The sequence below is a fragment of the Scophthalmus maximus genome, chromosome 6 (assembly GCF_022379125.1).
Source record: "Scophthalmus maximus strain ysfricsl-2021 chromosome 6, ASM2237912v1, whole genome shotgun sequence".
Lineage (NCBI taxonomy): Eukaryota > Metazoa > Chordata > Actinopteri > Pleuronectiformes > Scophthalmidae > Scophthalmus > Scophthalmus maximus.
Window position 1 is genome coordinate 12,979,719 of NC_061520.1, and position 25,282 is coordinate 13,005,000.

Sequence of the window (25,282 nt, forward strand, 5' to 3'; positions counted from 1 at the left end):
GCAGCAGCAGGGATCACGGCTCAGTAGTAGAGGTCAATTGGTTGTGTGTTTTCCAAGAAGTCTCTCTACCCAGAAGCCTCAGCTGTGCTTTCTGCTGCTTTCAGTCCTCATGGGGAAAGTCGGTTCATGTGAACACTTTTTTTTTCTAGGAAATATGGTGCAGAGCTCAAAGGCAGTTTTCATGTGGTCATTATCTCTGCACATGTGAACTGTGGGGTGGGTGGGTGATGATGAAGCTCACTGATTTCATACTGATTTCTGACATGACACAGTTCTGCTAATTTCCTGGAAAACAAACAAACAAACAACGTTCGAAGTCAAAACTGCTTTTGTAAACTGTGAACAAGTGGAAGGGTGTTTCAAGGGACCTCGGGGGCCCCAGGATACGTGGAACAGGGACTCTCAGCAGTGCGTTTTATTTTGAAACCTGGACAGGAAGTGGAATGCATCGCCAGCGCGTGACTTGACGGAGCGCAGAGCGGCCGCTGGCTGCAGCGCGTCTGTCGCTGCGGGCGCTGTCACACAAAACCTTTCTCGGAAGCAGATTCCTGGAACCGCTGCCAGTCCAGACTGAGCCGACGTGTTTTCTGTCCTGCGGCTCTCTGAATAAAGAGCACACACACACACTCTCTCCGCTCCACTCACACACTTTGACTCCCAGCAGAAACACGCACTGGATGTTTTCTCTCATTCTTGTTCTTTTAAGAAATGTTTCGTGTCGCTTCTATTCGCACATGATATTTTTGTTCATTTGCTGTGAAATGTTTTGATGGATTTTACACTGGAGTGTTTTTCAAAGTCGACCCAATCCTTATGGTTTTGTTTGATTTAAGGTGAGATTATTTCATATACTGGGCAATTAGTAGTTCTCATTATTGTTGTTGTTGTTGTTATTATTTATTACCTGTTTTATATGTAAGTACATGGCTTATGCATGCGGATATGTAACTTTCAATAAGTGTTACAATCCAGGAAGAGAAGCCCCATGTGCTGCAAACAGCTCATGGGGTTTCAAATAAATATACACATGAATAACAAATATGTTTTCATCTGTGGTGGTTAAAATATAATAAGACTTCAAGCTCTTGGTCTTTAGTTAAACAAATCGAATAATTGAACTATTAAGCTAGTTATTCTACCATTATGATTCTTATTTTTGTGTTGTTGTTATTATTATGATTGTTGTTGTTCTTAGTATTATTGTTTGTCTGTTTGGTTTATGTTTGTTTTGCTAATTTAGATCACAGCAACTGTGAGTTCAAAACAATTGTGCAACAAAAACATAAGTTTAATTTCTGATATACTCGTTTTTATAACTTACTTTACTCAAGAGCTATTTTGAAGCAGAATACAATGTAAAATTGCACAAGAATCTCGTTTGATACCTCTGGTGTATATTTAAATTGTATTAATGGCCCACATGAACATGATCTTCACATCCCGTCAGAAATGGTTGCCCGGGCCTCGACCATTTCACATCATGAGGAGTGTGAAGGTTCTTGCTGTCCACATCCCCCTCCTCCGTGCTGGGACCCAGCAGAGGACCTCCGCTGCATCGCCACCACCTTCCAGTATCTACAGACCTCAGGTACACCAGCAGGTCAAAGATTTTCATTCATTAAAATATGACATCTAGACATTTTTTTACTGAGTCCATTTCACATGAGCACTTATGAGAGACACTTGTTCATTTGCTCCAACTTCCAGTCCAACTGTGTGTGTGAAATAGTTGTTTTAAAGTTATTTGTATATTTTTACTCTGTGTGGGCCACATCAGCTACAAAACTCCATTGCCTTGTGGTGGCCAATAAGATTATTGGGGGTAATATGATCTTGTATTTAACTACTTTGCCAGATGATGTCTATCTTAAAGGCAGCTGCACTGCATAATGAGACACTGAAATGGGCCAAATGGATGAAAATGTCCTGTCTTTTGTAAATAACGTTTTCCTTTTTTTTTAGCTTCTCTCTCATCATTGGTGTAGAAAGAATTGGTGTGGAGTGTCCAGCGTTGCAACACTTACAAATGCTATATGCACCGGACCTTAATACCTAAAAATAATAATAATCCAAACCCTCTGTCTTTTTCCAGGCTGGTACTGGGGTTCTATCTCAGCGAGTGAGGCTCGGGAAGCTCTCCTGACAAAGTCTGAAGGCACGTTCCTGGTGCGGGACAGCAGCCACCCTCAGTTTGTGCTGGCGCTGTCGGTGAAGACCAGCTGTGGACCTACAAGTGTACGAATAGAGTACAGCAGGGGCTGCTTCTGGCTGGACTCCATCTCCCCTGGTCTGCCTCGCCTGCAGTCCTTCCCAGACATTCTCAGCCTCATACAACACTACAAGAGCTCAGGCCACACAGCACAGGACCAGGCATCTAATGGCATTCACACCAAAACAAAGCCCAACCCTGCCAGTGGAGTCGCTTTGAAGCTGACGAACCCCTTACACAAACCAGAGGCCTTCCCTTCGTTGCAGCACCTGGCGCGCCTCACCCTCAACAGACACACAAACTGTCCCGACCACCTGCCACTCCCAAACCCTCTGCTGCGCTACCTGCAGGACTACCCCTTTGACATTTGAGGGTCTCTGTCCCACGGACTGGAACATGGATCAGGATCACACTCCATGACCACGCACTTTGACGCTGGGGCAGGTTGACACCCCAAGCAACAGAGGCTGGCCCACAGCGAGAATACTGAGAGGGTCCAAGTACAGTGCCACCTTAATTACACTCTTCCAATCAAAATGAAATAAGGATTATAATATATTTGAGGCTGCACTGATTAGACGTGTTTGATTGTGGGTGGATAGATTATGGTCAGACTGACACTAAGTGACATGCGGACTGGAGGGCCTGAGGCGGCCGGGCTGACGAGTCTTTGTAAAAGATAAAATGAGAAAACAGGGTACAGTGTGTGTTTTGTGTTTGTTTTATATCATTTTCTAAAAGAAAATAAAGACTTCAGAAATGTTTCCTCTTGTTTTTATTGTATTTTTGACTGTTGAATGACTGGAAACTTGAACAAACTGACACGATGTGTCAGACCTGTTTACTTGTCTCACTCCACCCACCTACTAAATGTCCCTGGACTTTCTCCCTGATTTCCAATGTCCAGTCATTGAAACTTCCCTGTTTCTCATTTCACATTCTATCTCAGTCAATTACCAGATCAGTTCCTAATGTCTCTGTGTGTTCCACCTCCTGCTGCTACCTGTATGTAGTCCCCTGTTGTCTGTACTTGCCTGCCTGCTTGTCCTCCTACCTGTCGATCTGTAAGCCTAGTCCTCAGCACTTCATCTATTAAAGTTCCTTCATTGCACCAGCCTGTCACTGTGTTTGTGTCTTCCCTGCCTCTGCTCCTATACCGCCAGCCATGATGACAGTGCGATCAGCAGACAAGTTCCTCCTCAGCCTGCCATTTGCACTTTGGAAGCAGGACGTGGATTTCACCCAAGAGGTGATCCCTATTCCCGTGTGAGAACATGATTCTAAATCAAGACTGTTCCTGATCTCGACCCTCCTAGGCCGATGTCTCGTCCGTTTCCCGAGTCTGTCGGTCTAAGTCGTAGGTCCCCACCAACCACCAGTCTGCTCCCAAGGCTGTCATCTCTGTTGTGCCTGCTCCTGAAGCTGTATTTCTAGCTGGAGACGCCCTGCAAGATTATCAGGCTGCCTGCCCGATGCTCCAGTTGCCAGCCTACATTGTGCCTGGTTCTCAGCTTTGCCTGTTGGACTGCGTGGCTCTCCTGTTGCTGACTGTGGACCTCAGAAACCTGCTCTTCTTCCAGAGGGGACCTATCATAGCCAGCAGTCTCCTGCCTGACCTCCATCCTGTCCATCCATCTGTCTGCAAGCCTTGCCCTCACCACTAAATGTATTAAAGTTCCTTCATTGCACCAGGCTGCCTGCATGTGTGCCTGTACTAGCATCCTCCCCGCCAGTGCTTCTACCACCAGCTGTGACAGGTAACCTCCGTCAGAGGAAAACACAACATCCTGACCAGAGTGAGGATGAGAGATTGTTCATGAAACACTGCTGTTAGGTATCAAAGGACACACTGGTGTTATCGTCAGAGGAGGATCAAAACATGCCTGCGGATTTCGGAGAAATGAGCCTCTGAAAATGTTATCTTCTTTAGCCGAAGTGGTTTTTCTTTTCACAGAAGAATGACGAGCCACTTGAACATACACATGCATGTTAGTTATGCTACTGTTTTCATGGAAACATGCCTGAGTTGGTTTCCACGAGGTGGAAGTGAGAAGTGCTGAGAAAGCCTCTTATCTGGATTAGTGTAAGAGCTGTAGTTATTAATACACTGCTGCACCAACTGAGAATAGACTCTCTCTCTCTCTCTCTCTCTCTCTCTCTCTCTCTCTCTCTCTGTCTCCACACATCACAAATGTTTTAATCATTTCTCTGTCAACATTTATTTAATCAGCCTCTTCAGAACACTTTTCTCATTACAATCTCGACTCTAAAAGACTCATTGTTGACTAAAAGCACAATATCAAAGTATTTACCATGTTACCAATAAGCACATGTGTAAATAATAAAATCTATGATGGGTGGGTTCCATTTAACTGCTGCAGTCTAACTTTCCTGGAATTGTGCACGCTGTCTCGCTGTCATGTCTTACTGGGACACTTGAACAGAACAGAGCCATTGTTAATGTTATTAGTAACACCAGTGCCTTTTCTTGTATGACAAGCCAAAATATTTATTGTGAACAAGGGTCCATTGTCTTTATGTGGTACATATTGTTATTATCTGATGTCCATTCATCAAATTAGGAAATCTGAGCCAATGTATCATTGAAGAAATAATACAGAGCACAAACCTGGCTAAGCTGCTCTTTCATGTCCTGAAGCTGAGAGACCTCCAACAGGTTAACACCACTTACTTACTCAAGTAAATGTTCATTCAAAAAGTAACTGTACATTTACTTAAGTATTCAAGTTCACCATTCTCCACTGCAATTATTTGATAGCCTCAGTAACTGGTTTGAAGCATACATTACAAGTACATCACATATGATGTACTTAAACATGATGCTTTGTTATTTATTAGACTATCCAATATGTGTTGTGTGTATATATATATATATATACACACAACACATATATATTATATATTACATATATGTATACACGATGGAGTAAGTCCTTTCATACACGTTTCATGTGTAGCCAGTCACTCAAAGGCATCTGGAGTTTTGAGCTAAAATGCATAAGCTGTGCCCACTTGCACGAATCAATGAGGCATTTCCGATTTTGGTTCATACGCTCGCCTTAACGGGTGAAATTCTGAATACAGGATAATGAAGTACTTGTTTTTGGTATTCGTGCCGACACCTATTGGTCGGGCTTAAAATGCTTCAGTAACTAAAATCCTTGTCACGGCATGAAGAAATTATCCCAAGATTTATGTTGATTGTACAAGTGCTTATGCCAACCCCCACCCTCTGCGAAGATATTTCGGTTGATGGTGGCCATGATTTTAGACCATTCTTGCTCATTGGCAAATTGAACAATGGCATAAGATGGTAGCTACTGATGAGTAGGCCAAGCCCACATTAATTACTTAATTAATCTTATCATATTTTGGTTGATACTTGTCAACAGAGACCCAAATTTTGTTCAGCAGGTTTTGAGGTACAGGTTTAGGAGGCGTCCTATGGGTCAGGTTCAAAATACCAACCAAGATTTATGATTGGGAAATGGTTACCGACTCATAGCTAAAATTAGGCCTTTGTGAAATTATTTAGATGTTTGGTGGCCATGTTTTTGAAAAATCTTTCTCATCATCTAAAAAATAGGTTTTGGTTGATTAAGAGTCCAAATCCACTAAGTTATCCATTTTTACAGATTTCCACATTATGCAAATTAGCAAAAAACATCGAACATGGACGACTTTAATTTTCCAAGAGGCTTTTCTGTAGAGCTGGACATAGAGCTGTATGTCACAGTTCAGATCAATCAGACTCAACGAGCATGTGATTTTGATCTTTACTTTCAGCGCCACCGTGTGGTCAATGTGTCCCTTTTTCAGGAGGCACATGCACATAGTTCTAGTTATTGGGCCAAGTTTCATGTTTCTACCTTATTCCAGCTCATGGCAATTAGAGCTGTGGTTCTGATTGGTGGATGTGGGAAACGCAATTATGCTCCACATAAAAAAAAATTACAAAGGAATGTTGATGTCTTGAAATTATAATAATAATAAATTGTATTCTAGTTATTAATTATAATGAGTATTATTTTGATCAAGTTGAGCAGCAGCAATAGGGTTGTTCCCTCGGAGCGGGAGCATGAAGTATCCTCGGGGCTGTTTGTACAGCGGGGTGCTGTTCTCCTCTCCCCGCCCCTGGGTCACTTCCTCCAGCAGCAGCGGCGAGGAGGCCAACAAAGCGCCACTCGGAGACCGTTTGGATTCATTTTAAATCAATCAATAGGTGAGAGTTGAAGATCAACACGAAGGGTCTGGTTTTGGTTTGTTGTCAGATCAGTTTTCTCGGCAGTGCCGTGGTATAATATATGCTCAGTTGATATTTTCTTCGGATATTGTGCCTGCGCTAGTCGGCCAGCTAGCGAGCCGATAAAGTCGCATTGACTTCCGTTATGCTAAGCTAAGTGTGGCGAGCTAGCCGCACCGGTCGGTGGGTGAAGGGGAAAGGCGACGTTCGGCCCGAGTGGTTAACGGGGCTCGCTGACGCGTCAGGTGTCGTGAATGCATCGCATTGTGAAGAAGAGCTGAATATATGAACGTGAAGAGCACTCGCCGCACACCCAGCTGACGCTAGCTGTTAGCTCCTGCGGCTAGCGCCAGGTCTTTTGTAAACACAGGATGTTCTCGCTAGCCGACATGTAGGTCAGGCTGCGCCGCGGCGACCCACGACCACACGTCGACGTCCTGCTCGGTTCAGTTTGCACAGTGATGTGATGAAGGACGAACGTTTCACGGGTGGGGGGGGGGGGAAACGTCGCTGGAGGAGCTCGATACAGGCGAGGCTCCGGGACACGACGCGGAAATGTGTCTTCGCGGAAGAAGGTTCCTTCTCTCGCTGGACATTTGAGCTCGACTGGATAAATACGTGCTACGAGCTTCTTCTCTTTCGTGATGTTCGCGTGTCTCTCACTGTTTCCTACGTGTGGCGGCGTCGACTGGTTCTAAACAGCCCAGCTGCCGAATGCTGAATCGTTAGCCTCGGGTGTCGCTTCCCCTCGGGTCCGGCGGTGTGTCAACACAGATGAGGGTTACACAATGCAACTGAAGTTCCCCTCCTCGTCTGTGGAGATGAAGCGACCCCACCTCGTGACCTCTCGCCGATCTGTGCCTCTTGTCTGCAGCTATGGCAGCAATCAGGAAAAAGCTGGTCATAGTGGGAGACGGAGCCTGTGGGAAGACGTGTCTGCTCATCGTGTTCAGCAAGGACCAGTTTCCGGAGGTCTACGTGCCCACGGTCTTCGAGAACTACGTCGCCGACATCGAAGTTGATGGCAAACAGGTACGAATTCTTTCACCACGCGTTTCAGACCTGACTGCGACGACCGCAACGGCCCAGTGCTGGTGGTTCTGTCCGTGCCCCCTCCTCTCCACCACAGTCGTACGAGTTGGATGTGATGAGATGCATTGAGTTCAGGGGTTGTATTGATGAAAGGTGTGTATTCATCAAAGCACATAGTCGAGGTTTGAATCTGGTTGTGAACTAAACCACTCCCAACATAGGAACTAGTGTAGAGCTGCAACAGTTCATCGTAATCGGTTCAAGTAGTTTTCATGGGGAAAAATTCCCTGATTTCAGCTTCTTGAATGTGAATATGTTCAGGGTTTTTTGCTCCTCTATGACAATGACCTACATATATTTGGTTTGTTGAAAAAAGAAAACAGTCTTAATTTTTCACAATTTCATGACATTTTATGGACCAAACAACCTTAAAGATTAATTAGAATCATAATCGACAGATTAACCGATTATGAAAATAATCCTTAGTTGCAGCCCTGGTGTTATTATTGTGTCTTAAATCTGCGTGTCCTTAAAACACCCACACTGGAACAGAAGAGTAGATTAGTGTGTACATTACTTTCTATTAACAATCCCAGAATGCATTGGGTTGAATTTTATAGATGTGAAGAACTACAGTTGTTCAAGGTCTGTCAGTGATGACGCCAACTATTGAAGGCATAAAATCTCAATTTACTGCTCACTATACAATAAACTCTTGAGTGGTTATCATATAGGAGGTATTGGCTTAAGTTAATATATCTATCATAAGGTGACGCTCTATGTAAATTTGTTAATTAGACTCACTGCAAACGGGATGTGGTTTCTGATTACAGGATAATGATTTAAATCATTAGGTCAGTTTAATGTCAAACCTATAGGCCATGGTTTGGCTCTGTGCGTTTGATAAATTGTTCCCTCTCACCTCAGGTGGAGTTAGCGCTTTGGGATACAGCAGGTCAAGAAGACTATGACAGACTGCGTCCACTCTCTTATCCAGACACCGATGTCATTCTCATGTGCTTCTCCATTGACAGTCCTGACAGTCTGGGTAAGTGATAAGGGAAAACGCTGATGTGTGGTAATGGTTATGGTACTCTTCTTTTTTTGTGTAAGTGTGAGAAAACAAATAAGGAAGCGTAGCCACACTTTGTGTTGTTTCATCTAACTGTTATCTCAAATAGATAATTAAGAAACAACCCAGAGAACAGACAACTGTTTTCATGTAAAGAACCAGCCATTTGCAAAGGAAACTGCCTGTCCAGTTTTTGTTGAACGATGGACTCTCCCTCTGGTGATCATGCAAAATCATGTAGCTCTTTGTTCACCTCTACACACCACAACTGTCCTCAGTTACCAATGCTGTTACCATGTAACAGATGAGGAAAATGTGCAACCTGCCTTATTGTAAACTAATGTCTCCACCTAGTGAAGGAGGATTTTTTTTGTCGCTCTCCCTTATTCAAGTCTATACCAACACATCTCGAATACATGTTTCCTACAGTGCAGAGCTACATAGATTATAATGATTATTATTCCATTAGTCAATTGACAGTAAAATTTGATGGTTCCAGACTCTCAATTGTGAAAGTTTTCCAACTCTTAATAAAATTATTTTTCTATTGTTGGTTTTAAGACGTTTGACGCCATCCTTTGGCTGTTGGAAATTATGTTGGGTGCTGCACACTGTTGTTGGTGTTTTACAAACCAATTTAATTAATTTAATTTACAAAATAATCCACATTAATCTATAATGAAAGTAATCGTCATTTGTGTCTCTGACTGGTGTTTTCTTTTGCCCGCTCGTTCAGAGAACATCCCGGAGAAGTGGACCCCCGAGGTGAAACACTTCTGCCCCAATGTTCCCATTATACTGGTGGGAAATAAAAAGGACCTGCGTAACGATGAGCACACCCGGAGGGAGCTCGCCAAAATGAAGCAGGTAAAATTTTAGAACAAACATATTTCACACTTTCTACTGATGAATGTATGTTTCCTAAACCCTCTCTTGAAACTCTTCTTTAGGAACCTGTGAAACCAGAGGATGGACGGGACATGGCCAACCGGATCAGTGCCTTTGGATACATGGAGTGTTCTGCAAAAACAAAGGATGGTGTGAGGGAAGTGTTTGAGATGGCCACCAGGGCTGCACTACAGGCCAGGCGGGGAAAGAAGAGCAGTAAATGTGTCCTACTGTAAACAAGGGCACGAGGACTGCTTCCTACAGGGGGAAAGAAGGAGCATTAGGTCAAAGCTACCCCCCACTCCCCAAACACACCCACACAAAAGACTGTTCTCCCCAGTTTTTACTAAAGGTGTAATGCTTTTACTTTTTTTGTCTTAAGCAAACGTAGTCAGGTTCTGTCAGTATTCAATTTTGAGCTAATGGAAAACTACTTTTTTGTACTTTAACATGAGTAAATTTGCCATAATGAAACCTCCTTCATCAACATGTAATCAAAGAGGTCGGCCAAGGGACCTGTTGTGTCATAACTGCCAACTGCAGTGAAGTGCTTCAGCCCTGCCTGCTGATCTGAGGATTGTTTCCACAGCCAGCGAGGGCGAAGTACCTGCGCAGTGACCAGTAGTCCTTTCAATTATTCCAACAACCTGATGCGCACATGAAGTCGAAATTTGTTTGTGCGCTTCATATACAAATCCTTTGTGCATTATCACGTGCACAGTATGAGACTGGAAACTCATTTTGTTAAACGCAAATGGAAACTTATTGTTTTGTGTAATAAATTTCTTTGTAAGAATCTTGAGGAGTTGTTTTACTTGTTTGTTACCATTTATTTATGACACTATGAGCCAGTGAATATCAGAGTTGGGGTCCCGGGTGAGCCACAGTGCAAACTCAAGGATACTTGTGGTGAAAATTGTAGTTTAATACAAGCCACTCTGGTGATCTCACCTACAGAGCAGGGTGTTTGCTGACACTAACTTGACTCACACCCCGACAGAAAACATGAGCCAGAAGTCATTGAGGTTTAAAGTTGATGTAACACAAAAGTGCTTTATTTAACAAAACTGCTGTATAAAAGCAAGAAACAAATTGAAAATTCTCACTGATCCTGACACAGATTGGTCTTTTTTTTTCTTTTTTCGTCAAGATGGTTGATCATCAATTGCTTCAAGTGAATATGTGAATTTTATTCACAATTTACCTCACGAACAATTCCCCTGATGATACACAATGAACAGTGGAACTAAGGGATATATAAAGATTATATATCTTACATAAGGAAGTTGTGCAGTTTACTATGGAACACCAAATTAAAATGAACGCAGTCTTAACACCAACCACCCTACAACAAATCCTACCTAGATTTAATTTATAATGTTATACTCTTCAAACTTTAACCCTCCTTATTACATGGCTTGTATAGCACTGCCTTAGTTTGTCTTGGTGTACTGAGTCTCAGTTTTGTTTTTGGTGAATAATATTTACAGTAAAAATGAGACTACAGTGATTCTACGTTGCTCACTGAGCAGCAGTTTATTGCTGAATTTTTACATGGATGGATGAACTACCGAAAGGCCACATCTGATAACAGAACTAAAAGGCAACAACAAACGGCTTCCACTTGTGTGTGAGTGGACAACAACAGCACTGTGGCAATGGTGAGCGCTGTAAATTATATTTAAATGTTCAAATCCATTTTAAAACTGGATATTGGATAAATCACTATTATTGGTCTTATTAGAGCAAAAAACATTTCTCACACGTTTGAGGATGATGGGTGGCTGCAGTCAGGCATCAGGAAGTGCTGTGATAATCCATCAGTTTAATAGTCACTCGTTCTTCTTGGCTGGAAGTCCTGAGCGGGCGAGCAGCACTGGAAGCAGAGCAAGTGCTCCCAGACCCGCTGCCACTAGCGGTCGGTAAAAAAGCCAACCTGATCCGATGGTGAGAAGAGACAGAGAGCAGGAGATGCACAAGGCGAAGATCTTCAGCCCGACGGACACCAGCTCTCTGAGAATCGGAACCCAGTCCACTGCAAACAGAACAGACACAGGATATGTAGGACAGATGCAGGGATGAATGACATTCAAGGGTGAGGGGGCAGTGTTGGTTTACCCAGTGTGTAGATGATGCGCATGGTCAGCTGGATACTGAGGAACATGAGGGCCCATCCCGCAGCCCTGAGTCCCCACGTCTTCATACTGTTGTGCTGGTTCTCTCTCACAAAAATGTCCTGCAGACAACAGTAACAAATGCATCAAGACCATGTGGAAAATATGAAGCGGGCAGTTCATGCGTATGGAAACTAACATATTTCACTTATCCTAGAACAATAGCATGGAAGAGAAGACATTAAGTCAACAGTGACCTCTGCAGAGAGCTCCTCCAGGTACAGGATCTCCAGAGTGTCTCCTGACTTGGTTTTAAAAGGTACCAGCTGCTCCCCTCTCTGCATGGCCACAATACTGACCTGAAAAAAACAAAAAACACAGTCACTGTTTCTCCAGCGACTGAAGAGGAAGAACACAGTCTCAGCAAACGTAGTGTGTGCACTGTAGAAACTAATAGTTTTTCATTTGGGGCTGGAGCAATTAGTCAAGTGCTCGACTGCAGAAAATGAGCGTGCAACGGTTTGATCGTTGATTCATGGTTATAGTATTTTTTCAGTTGAAATACCAAACGTTCTTGGTTTTTGGTTTGATCTTTGGTTTGATGGCTGGCTTTGACAAATGAAAGTGTCTCACTTTTTTTAATTAATGGTACAAATTACAGGACCATATACTAATCTTCATTGTATACTCTTTTGTTGTTGACATCATGACATTTTAAAGTCCAAAACAATTACATGTGAACATAAGAATAATCTATAATTAGAATTATCATTATTTGCAGCTGTAGTTTCAATCATTCACCTATTCTGTTATCCAGATTTGCTTTACTCAATTTACAGTTGATCAACTATTCCACCAGACTACTTGTTTTTTGTCACTGACGGATTGTGATGCATCTAGTGAAGGATTAAAATATTTGATCGTTGAGTGTTTCAAATAGCAAAACACATACGTAATGAGGAAACAAAAAAGACTATTATTCAGGAACATCTCATCATGATTGAGATGAATGTTGACCAGGTCGTCTGCGTCACTCACAGTTTGAGCCGGACCGAGTGGAGACGTCTCACCGCTCAGGCCAGCGTAGGAGAATCTCACACGCACATCCCCAACCTTGTGAATAAAACCAAACAAATAAGATCAACTCAGTAAGGAATACTAGTACAGAAGAGGCCTGCACCTTATATGTATCGGCGAGGAGTTCACATCCTGACACTCACCTCCGGCCTGCGCGGGTATTGAGTGTGATAGAAATAATCATCATCAATGGTGAGGAAAGTGTCAAAGTTTAAGGCAGGAAAATCCCTCAAACTCAGAGTCTTGAAGTTATTAATCTGCTCCACCAGGCCTGTGGATGAGCAAGTGTTGAATTTTAACAGCTTGACAAACAAGGGCTGTGTAATTTCTGTGTGTGGTGTGTTTGGATACTGGAGATACCTTTAGACAGAATGAAAGGCCCAACTCTGACCTCAGGAGCCACGACTGTCACACTCTCAACTGCCATGGCACTGAGAGAAAGATCAGGTAAAGGAGACATATAATGCTTTTTCAGTATTTCCCTTGCCTCTAGTTTGTTATATAGGTTTTTTGTGTATGTATAATAGGTCTGCAAATTTTAAAAGCCGAAAGTTGGCAGACAAGGGAGCTCCTCTCCCCAACAGAAAAAAAAAGATCCTGAAGCTCCTAAATCGATTCGTCAGTAGTCTGACCGATACTTCTTTAAGATGATAACATCACCATACTACTGAAGTGCATAAGGCACGCCTAGCAGCTAGGTAAAGCGAGAGCGGAGGCTGAAACTTCCTACATGCGCTGGAAGAGTGGGTCGGCTGGCCAATCAGAGCCGACTGAGCTTTTATGGGAGAGGGGACCCTGAAAAGACAGGAGCTAAAACCAGGCGTTTCAGACAGATGCTGAAAAGAGGAGCTGCAGGAATGAACAGTATGAGGAAACTGATGTGTTTTCTGAACATTAGAGCATGTAAGCCTTTTCACATAACAGCCCAAATTAACATTATTAACCTGAATATGATTAAATATGTCTTCTTTAGAGATGAAGTGACACGACAGCACAGGAAATTATTATGGATACCACAGAATAATCCTGTGAGTACCGTTTTACCTTGGGTTCTGGTGACCAATTTCCTTATCGAAATTACGACTGTTGACCAGCTCTGACTTCCACTCTGTGTCTGAAGGAAAGGAATCAGTGTTTCACGTCACAAAATATACCCAACTTCAACCAGAGTAAAGAAGGCCATGTTCTTAACAAAGACCAAAAAGGTACAGTACAAAAACGTTTAAAAGAAACTCACTGTAGTTGTACGTCGTCTCAGTTTTGGTTTCACCGTCCTCCTGGTAGTCCCTGAAATCAATCATGGGGGAGAATTTGCCTTTTGAGTCCAAGAATACTTTGTATCCCAGGCAACATTCTTACATCTGACCCCGCCCTGGGTGTTGTTAAGAACCAGACAAGAGACTCACTTGCTCTCCCGGTACTCCACCCACTGATACATCTCCACCTGCCTCTGCAGCTTCACCGCCTGCACCACAACTCTGTGGTTTGGGTCATGCAGGGGCTACAAGAACACAAGCAAACGATTAATCAGCTGAAGGGAAAAAATTTGTACGTTGCTTGAATATCGATTATTAATTCAACTTTGACTATTTTGTTAACAAAGCCGTAAGATTTGAATAAAGCAAAACATCAAACTTGGTTTGTCTGCAGGATTACACAAAAATAATTAAAACTTGGTGCAAGGATTGGACATGTAACCCATTCAATTTGGGGGTGGATCCGGACACACAACGGAGAACCAACACTGCACCTGAAAGTCAAGTACACAACCTACCTGCGAAGTGTGCAGCTGTGCAGACAGGTGAACTAAACGGTTGTTGTTCTGCAGCTCAAGGCTGAAGAAAGGCCCCAACGACACAACCTGAGAGAGACCTTCGTCCAGGGAAGATGCAGTTTGCAGAGCTCGTCCCTGAAGAGAGAGATGGTTAGAGATCATGCACTGTGTTAGTCTGGGTGTGACATTATCATGGAACACAACACAGCAAGTTAACCGTGAGCACAATAGCGCGTATTTAGATGTGATGCACTTAAAAGCAACTGTGTTCGACTGAATGTTTGGCTCTCACCTCATTGGTAAAGAGAACATAAATTGAGACGAAAAACAGTCCGACGCCAAAAAGTGTTCCCCCTGCAGTTTCACTTAGTCGCTCAAGGAATCCAGGATTAGACTTGACAGATACACGCTTGTGTTGGTTTGGGTCTTGACCTGAAAACTGAGACAAAACGGGCGAAACAACTAAGACACAAAGTCAGCAATGACAAGTACTTAACTTTTAAAAAAATGAAACAAGCGACATGACATTGAACACTTGAATTAATTAACTAGGATCTGCTCTTTACTATAACATAAACATTTTCGGTTCCGGGGTGGAGGATTCAGATTTGGCTCCTCAAACCGTTCTCTAGTGTCACTGTGTCACGATAAATACAAGTAACTGTTTCCTCATCACATGATTCATAAAAGACAACAATTAGTTATATTAGATAAGTGCCACTTTCTGGTGCAGTTAAATAACTAACATTGAAACACGAGACCTCCACGAGACTGCAGGGGCCTTAAGCAGCTCCTTCAGCAACAGACTGCTGCACCCCCAATGCAAGACGGAGCGCTACCCCCGGTCCTTCATCCCGAAAGTTGTCAGACTCCATAATAACAATATTTAATGTAATACTCTTTATTCAGTACCATTCATGTATAATATATTTACTACATCCACCACATCTATGCAAATTCCTGGCATCCCATGCAATACATTATATATATATATATAAATAATAATCTTTATTATTTTCAACCCACTGTACCCTACTTTTGCACTCTGTATATAAAGTATGTACATAGCTTTTTGAAAACAGTTCGTTCCCTCTATTTTGAATTGTATTTTCCCTGAGCGGGATGAATAAAGTTTTCTATTCTTTTGAAACTGTCAAGAGCACAGTTTTTCTAACCTCCAACAATGAATAACAATGTATGGTGAGACCAAACTAAATCAAACACCCAATTTAACCTTTTTTGTTATCACATTTATGGTTTGACCACTTGTTTACATTATTTAACCCACAGACAAAAGATTTTAAAATTCCCCAAATATGTCGCACACAGATCAGGATAACGTGCTGTGAGCAAGGAGCTCCTCGGAAGTGGCACGTTCATCTTCACTGGACCAACAAGTTCACGTGCAGCGAGTCCAGGACGACACGCCTCTTTTGTTCTGCGCCGACTTCACTTCCTCACCTCATTTTCATCTTCAGGGAATAAAATGTTCAGAGGGGAAAGAAAATAATGCAGCAGCTCGTTGAAACGAGCCACTTAGAGGATGGAGAGGTTCAACCACCGGAGCTTCTGCGGAGACGTTAGCAGCTGCATGTTACACTGAAGTTAAACAAGCTGCTAACTGCTAATGTCGACCGCATAACTCCACCCGGGAGGAGTCAGTGTTTATTACTACAGAAACCACACGGCGTTAGTGACCCACTTACTGCCTGTGATGAAGACATGTCTCTGGTTTGTTCAGCTCCGCGGTCAAACTGTCGAGCTCGAAACCACGAAGAAGCCGGAGACCAGAAACTGAGTCGGACACACCAACGGCTGTGAAGAGAAAGGTTGGCTCTCGTTTTTCTACACGGCGTATCCCGCAATCACGGACGGGTGCGCGGAGTCGGCGCCAGAAAACACACGTTTTATATTCCACCCGCTCAAATACCCTGGTATGAATAACAAGCGCCAAATAGTATGCACGAGGGATCATGGGTAATGGAGTTTTTTTAAACATGTCAGTCAGGTTTACTGTTTGTATTTTGATGAAACGTCATGATGACATTACACTGTATCTGTTGTTGTTCTAAATTCATAGGTGTCCTGCGGTAATTATCATTTAATATTGTCTTTAAGTACGATTGTAATTCTTTATGACTATTTACACTTCCACTCCCCATTTCTGAAGAAAATATTGCATATTCAAATTCTATCACATTTGGACTAATAATATTCACTAATTGCTTTTAAGTCCAAGATTGTATACATAAAACACACATTATTAAATAAAAGTAATATCCCAGTAATTAAATAAATATATCACTCTGAAGTTTGAACGGAGACAGATCACATAATTAAGATTTAATTTCCTTTTGATAAGTTCATACTTCACCAATACTTCGTTACTTTTATGAGAGGAAAGTTTTAAATGGAAAACTTTTACTTGTCACAGGCTATTTTTTTAAATAATTTTGTATTAATGAGCTTCATATAATACCTCAATCTGCAGAGACTGTGAAACCCCCATTCCTTATCTTATACTTTCTCTCTCTCTCTCTCTCTCTCTCTTTCACTCTCTGTCTCTCTCTCTCTGTTTCTCTCTAGATATGCAATTCTTAAGAGGATTATTGCAAACGGGAACACAAAGCAATTATCAACATCATACTTATGTCTCTCATACACACACACACACACACACACACACACACTGAAGCAGGCTGCACTGGGACTCAGTGAGCCAGTGAGAGACGAGTGACGAAGAGTTAGGATGCAGGAATTTGATATCATTGTGCTTGGAACTGGACTTAAGGTAAGAAAACTTGTATTAATGTAATATATGTAGCCTGCACTGTACAAGTCACATGAGGGAAATAACAAGTGTCTTGTCAGTTCAAGGGGTAGTACTGTATCCACTTTAGTACAGTGATTCAGCCCAGCTGCATTAAAAGAGTCAAGTTTGGAGTCTTGAGAATGAAGACTGAAGTGTAATTGTATCATTAAGTTTTTTCTTAAAGCTAAAATTGCAGAGAAATATTTACGTTGGGACTTAAAATACACTGACTCATCAGTTCTTTACTTATTCACAGGCTGTCTTTCTGAGCACTTGTTTGCTAGTACAGCGATTTATAGTGACTAAGTGGCATCATAATGTTAGTCCTGATCTGTGGATTCACCCGCCAAACTGCTGTTCTGCACTTTAAATAATTCTGACCGCATTTGACCCACTGACTAATTGCTTCCCGCTCTATCTTAGGAATGCGTCCTCTCTGGTTTGATGTCTCAAAGCGGTAAAAAGGTTCTTCACATTGACAAAAATCCCTACTATGGAGGAGAGAGTGCCTCCATTTCTCCCCTTGAGGAGGTGCGATCTCGCAAACAGCCACACATAAGTAGACACACACACGTCCACCATTTCAGTATGTGCTACATTGCTGATATGTGGTGTTTATCATACAGTATGTTTCTTCACTTACAGCTGTACAAGAGGTTTAAGGTTCCAGGTCCTGCTAAATTCATGGACCGTGGGAAAGAGTGGAACATTGACCTCATCCCCAAATTTTTTCTTGCCGGTGGTGAGAGAGTTCAGTGTTATTTATCTGAAGTGAAGTGTGACTTGTGCAATGCAACTTCTGTTTGAATTACCTGCATGTAAATGAGTGTGCATGAGTGCTGTCTGCCTGCATTAGGTCACCTGGTGAAGATCTTGGTGCACACTGAAGTTACTCGGTATCTGGACTTCAAAGTCGTTGAAGGCAGTTATGCATACAAAGCAGGAAAAGTGCACAAAGTCCCCGCCACAGAGGAAGATGCCCAGGCTTCGGGTGACGCTCTTTTGTTGCCCTGTTTTATACCAATTTTTATATACACATGTATTATTCTGTTATATAATGTCCAAAATGAACACAATGTTTCAGACTTGATGGGCATGTTTGACAAGAGACGGTTCAGGAAGCTGCTGCTCTTCGCCCTGAACTTTGACGAGAGAAGCCCACGCACCTACCAGGATGTGGATCCTAAAAAAACGACCACACGGGACCTTTTCTGCCGCTTTGACCTGGGATTGGATGTTATGGAGTTCACGGGTCACGCCATAGCCTTACACACCAGTGACAGGTCAGTCACCGGAACGTTTATAAACCAGATGCTGACAGATGATCCTATAAGTTAAAACCTGCCTGATCCCATTTCCCATCGCCTGGTGTCCCTGTAGTTACCTGGACCAGCCCTGTGTGGAAACCGTCAGACGGATCAGGTTGTACTCGGAGTCTTTGTCCCGCCACAACACCAGTCCATACCTCTACCCTGTATACGGGCTGGGAGAACTGCCACAGGGATTTACCAGGTTATACTCAAACAAGTTCTGAGGATTATACCAATTTCTGAACTACACAGTTGTCTCCAAACATTAATCAGCAACCTGACATTGACGTGGATTTTCAGGAGATGGCGCCTTTTCATATTCATGATCACAAACATGCTTGTACACATTTAAGGATTTACTAGAAATGCAGTCAGAGTGTTTCATTTACGTTACCTTCCTGCCTCTGTGTGTGTTTCAGACTAAGTGCAGAGTACGGAGGAACTTTCCTGTCAAACAGAGCGGTGGATGAGATTGTGATGGACAACGGCAAAGTAAAAGCTGTGAAATCTGAGGGGAAGGTAAGGTAGATGCAAAAAAAAAAGGAGTGGAGGCAATGGATACAGTTCAATTGTGCACTGATTACTTTATTTTCTCTCTCTTTAACAGCTGTTCCATTGTAAACAGCTGATCTGCGATCCCAGCTACGTTCCCAATCGAGTGAGGAGAGTGGGACGTGTCATAAGGGTCATCTGTTTATTAAATCATCCGGTTAAAAACACCCACGAGGCCAGCTCCTGTCAAATCATCATCCCTCAAGCTCAACTCAACAGGAAATCAGGTATTATGTCTGTCAAAGCCTGAAAATAAGTGAATGTTTTATATTTCTTGTTTTCTGTAAATAAATGATTTGGGCTGTGTTTAGACGTGATCGCATGCATGAACTGCCCCTCTGCTTTTCCATGCAGACATTTACATATCTGTAGTGTCCTATGCCCACAATGTGGCCTCCGATGGGATGTACATCGCCACAGTGAGCACGACTACAGAAACCAGCCAGCCAGAGAAGGAGGTGCAGCCTGGGCTGGATCTCCTGGAGCCTATCATGCAAAAGTTAGTCGCAATTTCCAGGTTTATTACGACAGGCCTGTCTGTAAAATTACATCTTAAATAACATTTAATTGATGCTATTTTCTGTCACCACTTTGAATCTAGATTTGTTTCAGTCAGCAACCTGCTAGTTCCCTACGAAGATGGAAGAGAGAGTCAGGTAATGAGGGGATTCCTCTGAAAGAAAAGAAAGAAACAAATGATAAATAAAAATGGGACTGCGTGTGATGGGTCCAGTGTTGGTAACAGATCCTTTTTCTTCTCTAGATATTTGTGTCGCGCTCATACGATGCAACAAACCACTTTGAGACTGAATGTGAAGACATCGTAGACCTGTACCACCGGATCACAGGAGCAGAGCTCTGCTTCGGAGGATCACAGAGACACAACTCTGATGACGACTGACAAACACTTTCAACATCAGGCCCAAACAATCGAGCTTCAAGAGGGTTCCAAGTAGCATGTAGACTCGTTTTTTCCCCCTCTAATTAGTTTTTTTTGTAATTTCTCCCTTTTGCCCAATTCTATAAAATATGATTATGACTAAAAGTTTGGAAAACCTTTTTTTTCTACTGTCGATCCTTTTTTGCTACATTCTTCTGAATTTCCATTGTTTTATGAGAAAATATGTAACCAACAATACAACAATACACTACTTATGTTTTATAATTTACAAGACGAAAGTAAAATCCCAACTGTCCTAACAATCTCACACTTCTTGTTTTGCTTTAAGTATTAACTTTTCAATATGAATAACAGACCCCCGACACAGGGTCTGAATTGGGGGATCCAAGGTGACCTATCTGGCATTAGTTTGACTGAAAATATATATATTTTTAAATCTTTTGAGCCTCGACCAGCAAGACTATTTTTCAGCAGCAGCAACAGCAGGTGAATGTAATCAAGCAGCACTCTGCATGTGTACGACAGGGATTTAGAATTCGGCTTGACGCTGGTCACGGGACACTGAGGCAGATGATTAGAGATTAATCACCGAGACAGAGGACACAGATATAAGAGGCTTATTCAAATTAAGGACAGTCGCCCGCAACACCTCGGGCGAAGGGTTGGACCGTATTCACACAGCTTTTCATGTTTTTTGCGTACAGACAACATCAACGCTTCATTGTTTCTATTTAAAATGAATAAAGTACAGTACACATTATATGGTCCAATCATACATTTATGCAATGCGTGAAAATACATCAAACACATAACTTGAGAGTTATTGTTCGTCACATGTGAAGCATTTAAATATATAATTTAAACACGGTATTTTCTACACAAGAATACAGGTGCACAGTATTGAGAGCTAATTCTCCATCATGAGCACTTGTACACACACACGTACACACGTACATGTACACACACACGTACACGTACACACACACACACACACACACACACACACACACACACACACACACACACACACACACACACACACACACACACACACACACACACACACACACACACACACACACACACACACACACACACACACACAAACAGCTTTGTGCAGAAGAAAAATAACCACATTACAGGACATGACAGGACTTATTCCCACATTACATCCAGGGCTGTGCTGACAGGTGGAGGGATCAGACCAGCAGCTGTCACTCTTCGCTCACTCGTCAGGAAGTTGAAGGTTGCACATGCGTTTGGCTGATAAACAGCAGAGAATAGAAAAAAAGAAAAACCCATTTAGTGTTCAAGTTGCTGCAGGTGAAATAGTCAGAAAGTCTTAGCTCATCTTCATTAAGCGAGTCTAGCACTACAGTGATGTACTGGTCATGCTTTACCGTGTCTTGCACCTCCACAGCGATGCCTTTACTCTTGAGCAGAGCGAGGACTGAGGGGTCGATTCGTTCGAGTCGTGCCCCTGTGCCCAGCACAAGAATCTCTGCACGAATGACAGATAAATCGAATCAACTGACATGCATGAGGAAATCAAGAAAAATACTTGAATATCTGCATGGATGCTTCCATAAAGGGCATGTGGGTTCACTTCATGGTTTGAACATTTTGTAAATAATTTTTCTAAATCCTCCCGATTCACCAGATATTCACCCTGTCACACTCTGATGGAAGATTTTAGACAGACAGTGTGCAACACTTTTATCAACACAACAAATGAGGGAATATATTTAAAAAGAGTGTTTTTAGATACCTGTAAAAAATGCCAAAGGTTATGAAACTTTGCTCAAGACTTTGCTCAAGACTTTTTGTTGTTTTTTCCATTAATTAATTTAAATCTGTATGTTGTTCTGCTTAAATTTCTTCTTTTTTTTTACCTATTCTTGGTACAAGCATGTGGAAGAGTGAGACACTTTCCTCTGTGATGTCTTTATAACTGCCAACCTGCAGAAAGAGAGATTCAAGAAGATAAAAACATTGTTTAAAAATGAAAAACAAAGCCTTGCATAATGCTGTAAACTATGGTTTGTGAAGTTTTGCATATTTCTCTCACATTCCACTGCAGGATCGCAGGAGGCAGCAGAGCACAGGGTCCAAACACCCTATTTCCATCGATGTTGAATCCATGGGAACTGTAGCTGTGGATCATGATCCCACTGCCAGGCTCCCTCTGCATGACGGATACCGAGGTTCGCTGGTACATATCATCATCACTGGGTCCCAATCTGTGAGCACGAGACAGAAATGGGCTGGAATAAAAGACAGGGAAACTCAGTTAGAACCCATAACATATTATTGTCAGTATTATTATTATTATTATTATTACAACAGAGTGCTTGTGGCCTGAAAAATGGTAGGCATTAAACTGTCAATGTAAATATGTACAGTATTTTTTGCACATTTTCTTATCGCTTTATTTTCCACCTCTTAACAGTCTGCACTGAAGAGCTGCTGCCATATGGCCCAGTTTAAAAGTCAGAGATCTAATGCCAACCTACTGTCAGGGCTGACAGCCAATAGCTTTAGGACCGTTACTGCAGAGAAGAAGCAGCCATTAAACAAGTTTTTTTTTGCTCGTCTCAGAAGCTGCAGCAAATTTCAGCTAACACCTGATTTTGTGTGAGGCATTAGAGCTTAAATGGGAATATTGGGAGTTATAATGTAGGAAACAAACGGTATACACAATAAAAAATAGATGCAGAGACAAGCAATGAGTAGTCTAAGGCAACCATGAATGTGTCTTCAGAAAACAATTAAGTAATCATTGATCACCAGTATCGACATTTTAAGATTTTAAATGGGGAAAACAAATATGATTAACAGTTATACAGAACCCTAAAGAGAAAATGACAAAAATGAAAAATATCTAATATGTGTTTGCAGTTTTGCATTCTAGTTGTTGACACCTGTAAATACTCACAACGGCCTCACTATTGTTCTGACATCTTCTTATCTAGACCCTAATGAATATTCAGCAAATAAATATAATAATTGAGTTATTAATAGATAGTGAAAATGATGGTTGGTTGGTTGGTTGCAGAGCTGATCTTCAGTTTTTGATGCACTGGTTAAAAAACAAACAAAAAACAGGACGCCTCATACAACACGGCTGTTATAGAAGTTGTGTTCAGTATGGGCATAAAAACTAAATGTCTTTAAAAAAAAGAAGAACATTAGCTTAATGCTCAATACATGTCCACATGACTTTGTCACCCAGGACAGTCAGGCAGAAGGAGGATTATTCAACCGCACACTCACTGAAACTATCCGTGTTTTGTTTTTGTGTTCAGCCTAAATGTCCTGAGACATGTCCTTAAAAATCACACAACCATACCTGGAGAACGAGGGAACTGCCCTGGAGGAGAAGAGACATCGCTGCGTTGCTCTCTGAAGGACTCTGTTACACACCACACCGGACATGTTGGCGGAATGAACAACCAGACGGAAGGACAGAGTTCCGTGTGACACCAGCCTCGCGTTTCCGGTGTTGTATAACGAAAAATCGAGCATTGTCTATGTTAGAAACTATTACATTTGCATTGCTAACAGACATTATGTGTCGTGTTGAACATAAAGCTAACATTCACAAAAAGTAAACAGTTGGCGTTAAGACTGTTAAGATTCTTTTTTATTAGAGTAGAGTGGTGAGTAATGGATGTCCTAGATAATACTACACATATTACAAGATGTGGCATCCTATTCCCAAAACAAAAAAAACAAAAAACATCTTTACTATAGATGAGAAGGCGTACAAACCTTTAAGGCATATATCAACATTTCAAAAACGTATACTGGTGTTGATACAGCATTAAAAACACAACAAACAACACAACGAAAGTAGAGGAGGAAATTAAATATACAAAAATGAATAAATAAACAGAGGGCCTTAGTCAAGCTGCATTAGAGTCCAGTAAGGATAAAAAGCTTTAGGGCATTTTGTCCATCATGCATAGAAGAGATTTGCAAACGTCATATTTCCATCCGTTGATGTCTCTATGTATGTATGTATGTGTGTATGTGTACAGTATATATATGTATATATACTGTACACATACACACACACACACACACACACACACACACACACACACACACACACACACACATTACATACAAGTGAAATTAGGGTAAATAAAAAGGTCAAGTATAAAGTGTCAGATGAATTTCCCTCATTAAGATAACGTTAAGACTAGATGGATCCTTCATTAAACTGTTATGATGCAGCGCTTCACTCTGCCTTCGATTAAAATGCCTGGGGGGCGTGTTCAGGGCGTGGCAGCGCCCCCCTGTGGTTCTCACTGGCAACAGTCGTAGGTCAGATGATCGAGCTGCATTGTAAATAGACGGCAGTGATCCTCCGTGGCCATGCCCTCACAGCCTCTCTAGATCACCCCCGACACCGCAGATCATCCACTCCGACACCGCCTGTCTTCGGACTCCGCCTCGGCCTCTGTCTCGGCTCACTTCGGCGTGTGAAAAAGTGTCATTAAAAGTATGTACCGGTCCCTGTACGCCTTCCGATCCGCGGAACCCAACTCGCTGCACTTCGCGGCCGGAGAAAGCTTCCTAATCCTGGAGAGGAGCAACAGTCACTGGTGGCTGGGGTCCCGCTGCAGCTCGGGGGAAACCGGCTACATCCCCGCCTCGTACATCGAGAAAATACAGGTAATCACACATATCTAACCTGCTGCTCCTCGCTTTGTGTGCGTGTGTCTCGAGGAATATAAGACGTGTGACTATGTCGCATGTCCTGAGGTGAAGGGGAAATCCAGTGAGTGCACAGGGTGGATGGGATCGAGAGAGACGGATCCCGTGTGGCCGAGCAGTGCGGTGTGTGTGTGTGTGTGTGTGTGTGCTGCAGTGCAGGCCGTGGTGAAGCTGACTGCTGATTGTTGCATAGTTTGCCGAGGAACACATGAATTACTGTGAGGGCTGCACTGAGCAGGGACACGGCCTCCTGCACAGCAGCTGCCGACTGCGTCAGAGAGGAGGTGCAGGACTGGACAGGAAAGGATGGGGTGAGACAGGACAGGAAATGAGACAGGACAGCTCCAGGAACAAGGCAGTGAGGCCATCAAAACAGAAGACCCTTGTGTCTGTGACTCTGTCTGCATTTTATTATCACGTATCACTCCCAACTTACCTTGTCATTGTCTTAATAAGTTGCTACTTCCTTCCACACAGCTTTTGGATTTCCCTCAGTCACGCCCACATAATGCTCCATAGTGAGCACAGACTCCTTTCCCCCCCAAGGATCCAGAC

General features: G+C 42.5%; 6 protein-coding genes across 7 annotated transcripts in view; 4 read left to right on the forward strand and 2 right to left on the reverse strand.

The window, feature by feature from the left end:
- The first annotated feature begins 363 nt into the window (after positions 1-363).
- Positions 364-2,973, forward strand: LOC118309284 (cytokine-inducible SH2-containing protein-like). Its single transcript, XM_035631215.2, has 3 exons — positions 364-833; positions 1,448-1,588; positions 2,093-2,973. The coding sequence occupies exons 2-3, from the start codon at positions 1,450-1,452 to the stop codon at positions 2,578-2,580; spliced, it is 627 nt and encodes a 208-aa protein (XP_035487108.1). The 5' UTR covers positions 364-833; positions 1,448-1,449; the 3' UTR covers positions 2,581-2,973.
- Positions 2,974-6,295: 3,322 nt separating this feature from the next.
- Positions 6,296-10,267, forward strand: LOC118309280 (transforming protein RhoA). The gene is made up of 5 exons (XM_035631211.1): positions 6,296-6,452; positions 7,348-7,505; positions 8,433-8,553; positions 9,314-9,444; positions 9,528-10,267. Exons 2-5 carry the CDS (start codon positions 7,350-7,352, stop codon positions 9,699-9,701), a joined length of 582 nt encoding a protein of 193 aa, XP_035487104.1. The 5' UTR covers positions 6,296-6,452; positions 7,348-7,349; the 3' UTR covers positions 9,702-10,267.
- A 224-nt stretch (positions 10,268-10,491) lies between these two features.
- LOC118309266 (transmembrane protein 43) lies at positions 10,492-16,306 on the reverse strand. The gene is made up of 12 exons (XM_035631178.2): positions 16,137-16,306; positions 14,723-14,869; positions 14,431-14,565; positions 14,063-14,157; positions 13,894-13,943; positions 13,701-13,770; positions 13,017-13,087; positions 12,800-12,927; positions 12,618-12,692; positions 11,837-11,938; positions 11,584-11,701; positions 10,492-11,500 (listed from the first exon to the last, which is right to left on the reverse strand). The coding sequence occupies exons 1-12, from the start codon at positions 16,152-16,154 to the stop codon at positions 11,298-11,300; spliced, it is 1,212 nt and encodes a 403-aa protein (XP_035487071.1). The 5' UTR covers positions 16,155-16,306; the 3' UTR covers positions 10,492-11,297.
- Positions 16,283-20,295, forward strand: zgc:112334 (uncharacterized protein LOC619199 homolog). The gene is made up of 12 exons (XM_035631177.2): positions 16,283-16,407; positions 17,017-17,221; positions 17,666-17,773; positions 17,888-17,984; positions 18,099-18,233; positions 18,327-18,525; positions 18,623-18,754; positions 18,972-19,071; positions 19,160-19,331; positions 19,459-19,603; positions 19,706-19,760; positions 19,868-20,295. Exons 2-12 carry the CDS (start codon positions 17,180-17,182, stop codon positions 20,003-20,005), a joined length of 1,323 nt encoding a protein of 440 aa, XP_035487070.2. The 5' UTR covers positions 16,283-16,407; positions 17,017-17,179; the 3' UTR covers positions 20,006-20,295.
- Positions 20,296-20,765: 470 nt separating this feature from the next.
- On the reverse strand, positions 20,766-23,474 carry ndufaf3 (NADH:ubiquinone oxidoreductase complex assembly factor). Its single transcript, XM_035631220.2, has 5 exons — positions 23,355-23,474; positions 22,074-22,269; positions 21,898-21,964; positions 21,406-21,506; positions 20,766-21,268 (listed from the first exon to the last, which is right to left on the reverse strand). The coding sequence occupies exons 1-5, from the start codon at positions 23,438-23,440 to the stop codon at positions 21,161-21,163; spliced, it is 558 nt and encodes a 185-aa protein (XP_035487113.2). The 5' UTR covers positions 23,441-23,474; the 3' UTR covers positions 20,766-21,160.
- Positions 23,475-24,314: 840 nt separating this feature from the next.
- The window catches only part of LOC118309255 (NCK-interacting protein with SH3 domain), an 8,883-nt gene continuing 7,915 nt past the window's right edge, over positions 24,315-25,282 (forward strand). The window contains exon 1 of one of the 2 annotated variants that reach the window (XM_035631150.2): positions 24,315-24,685. In XM_035631150.2, the coding sequence (XP_035487043.1) occupies positions 24,515-24,685 (171 nt within the window). In that variant the 5' untranslated portion in view covers positions 24,315-24,514. The remainder of the gene's footprint in view (positions 24,686-25,282) is intronic. The other variant, XM_035631151.2, reaches the window with a different exon arrangement.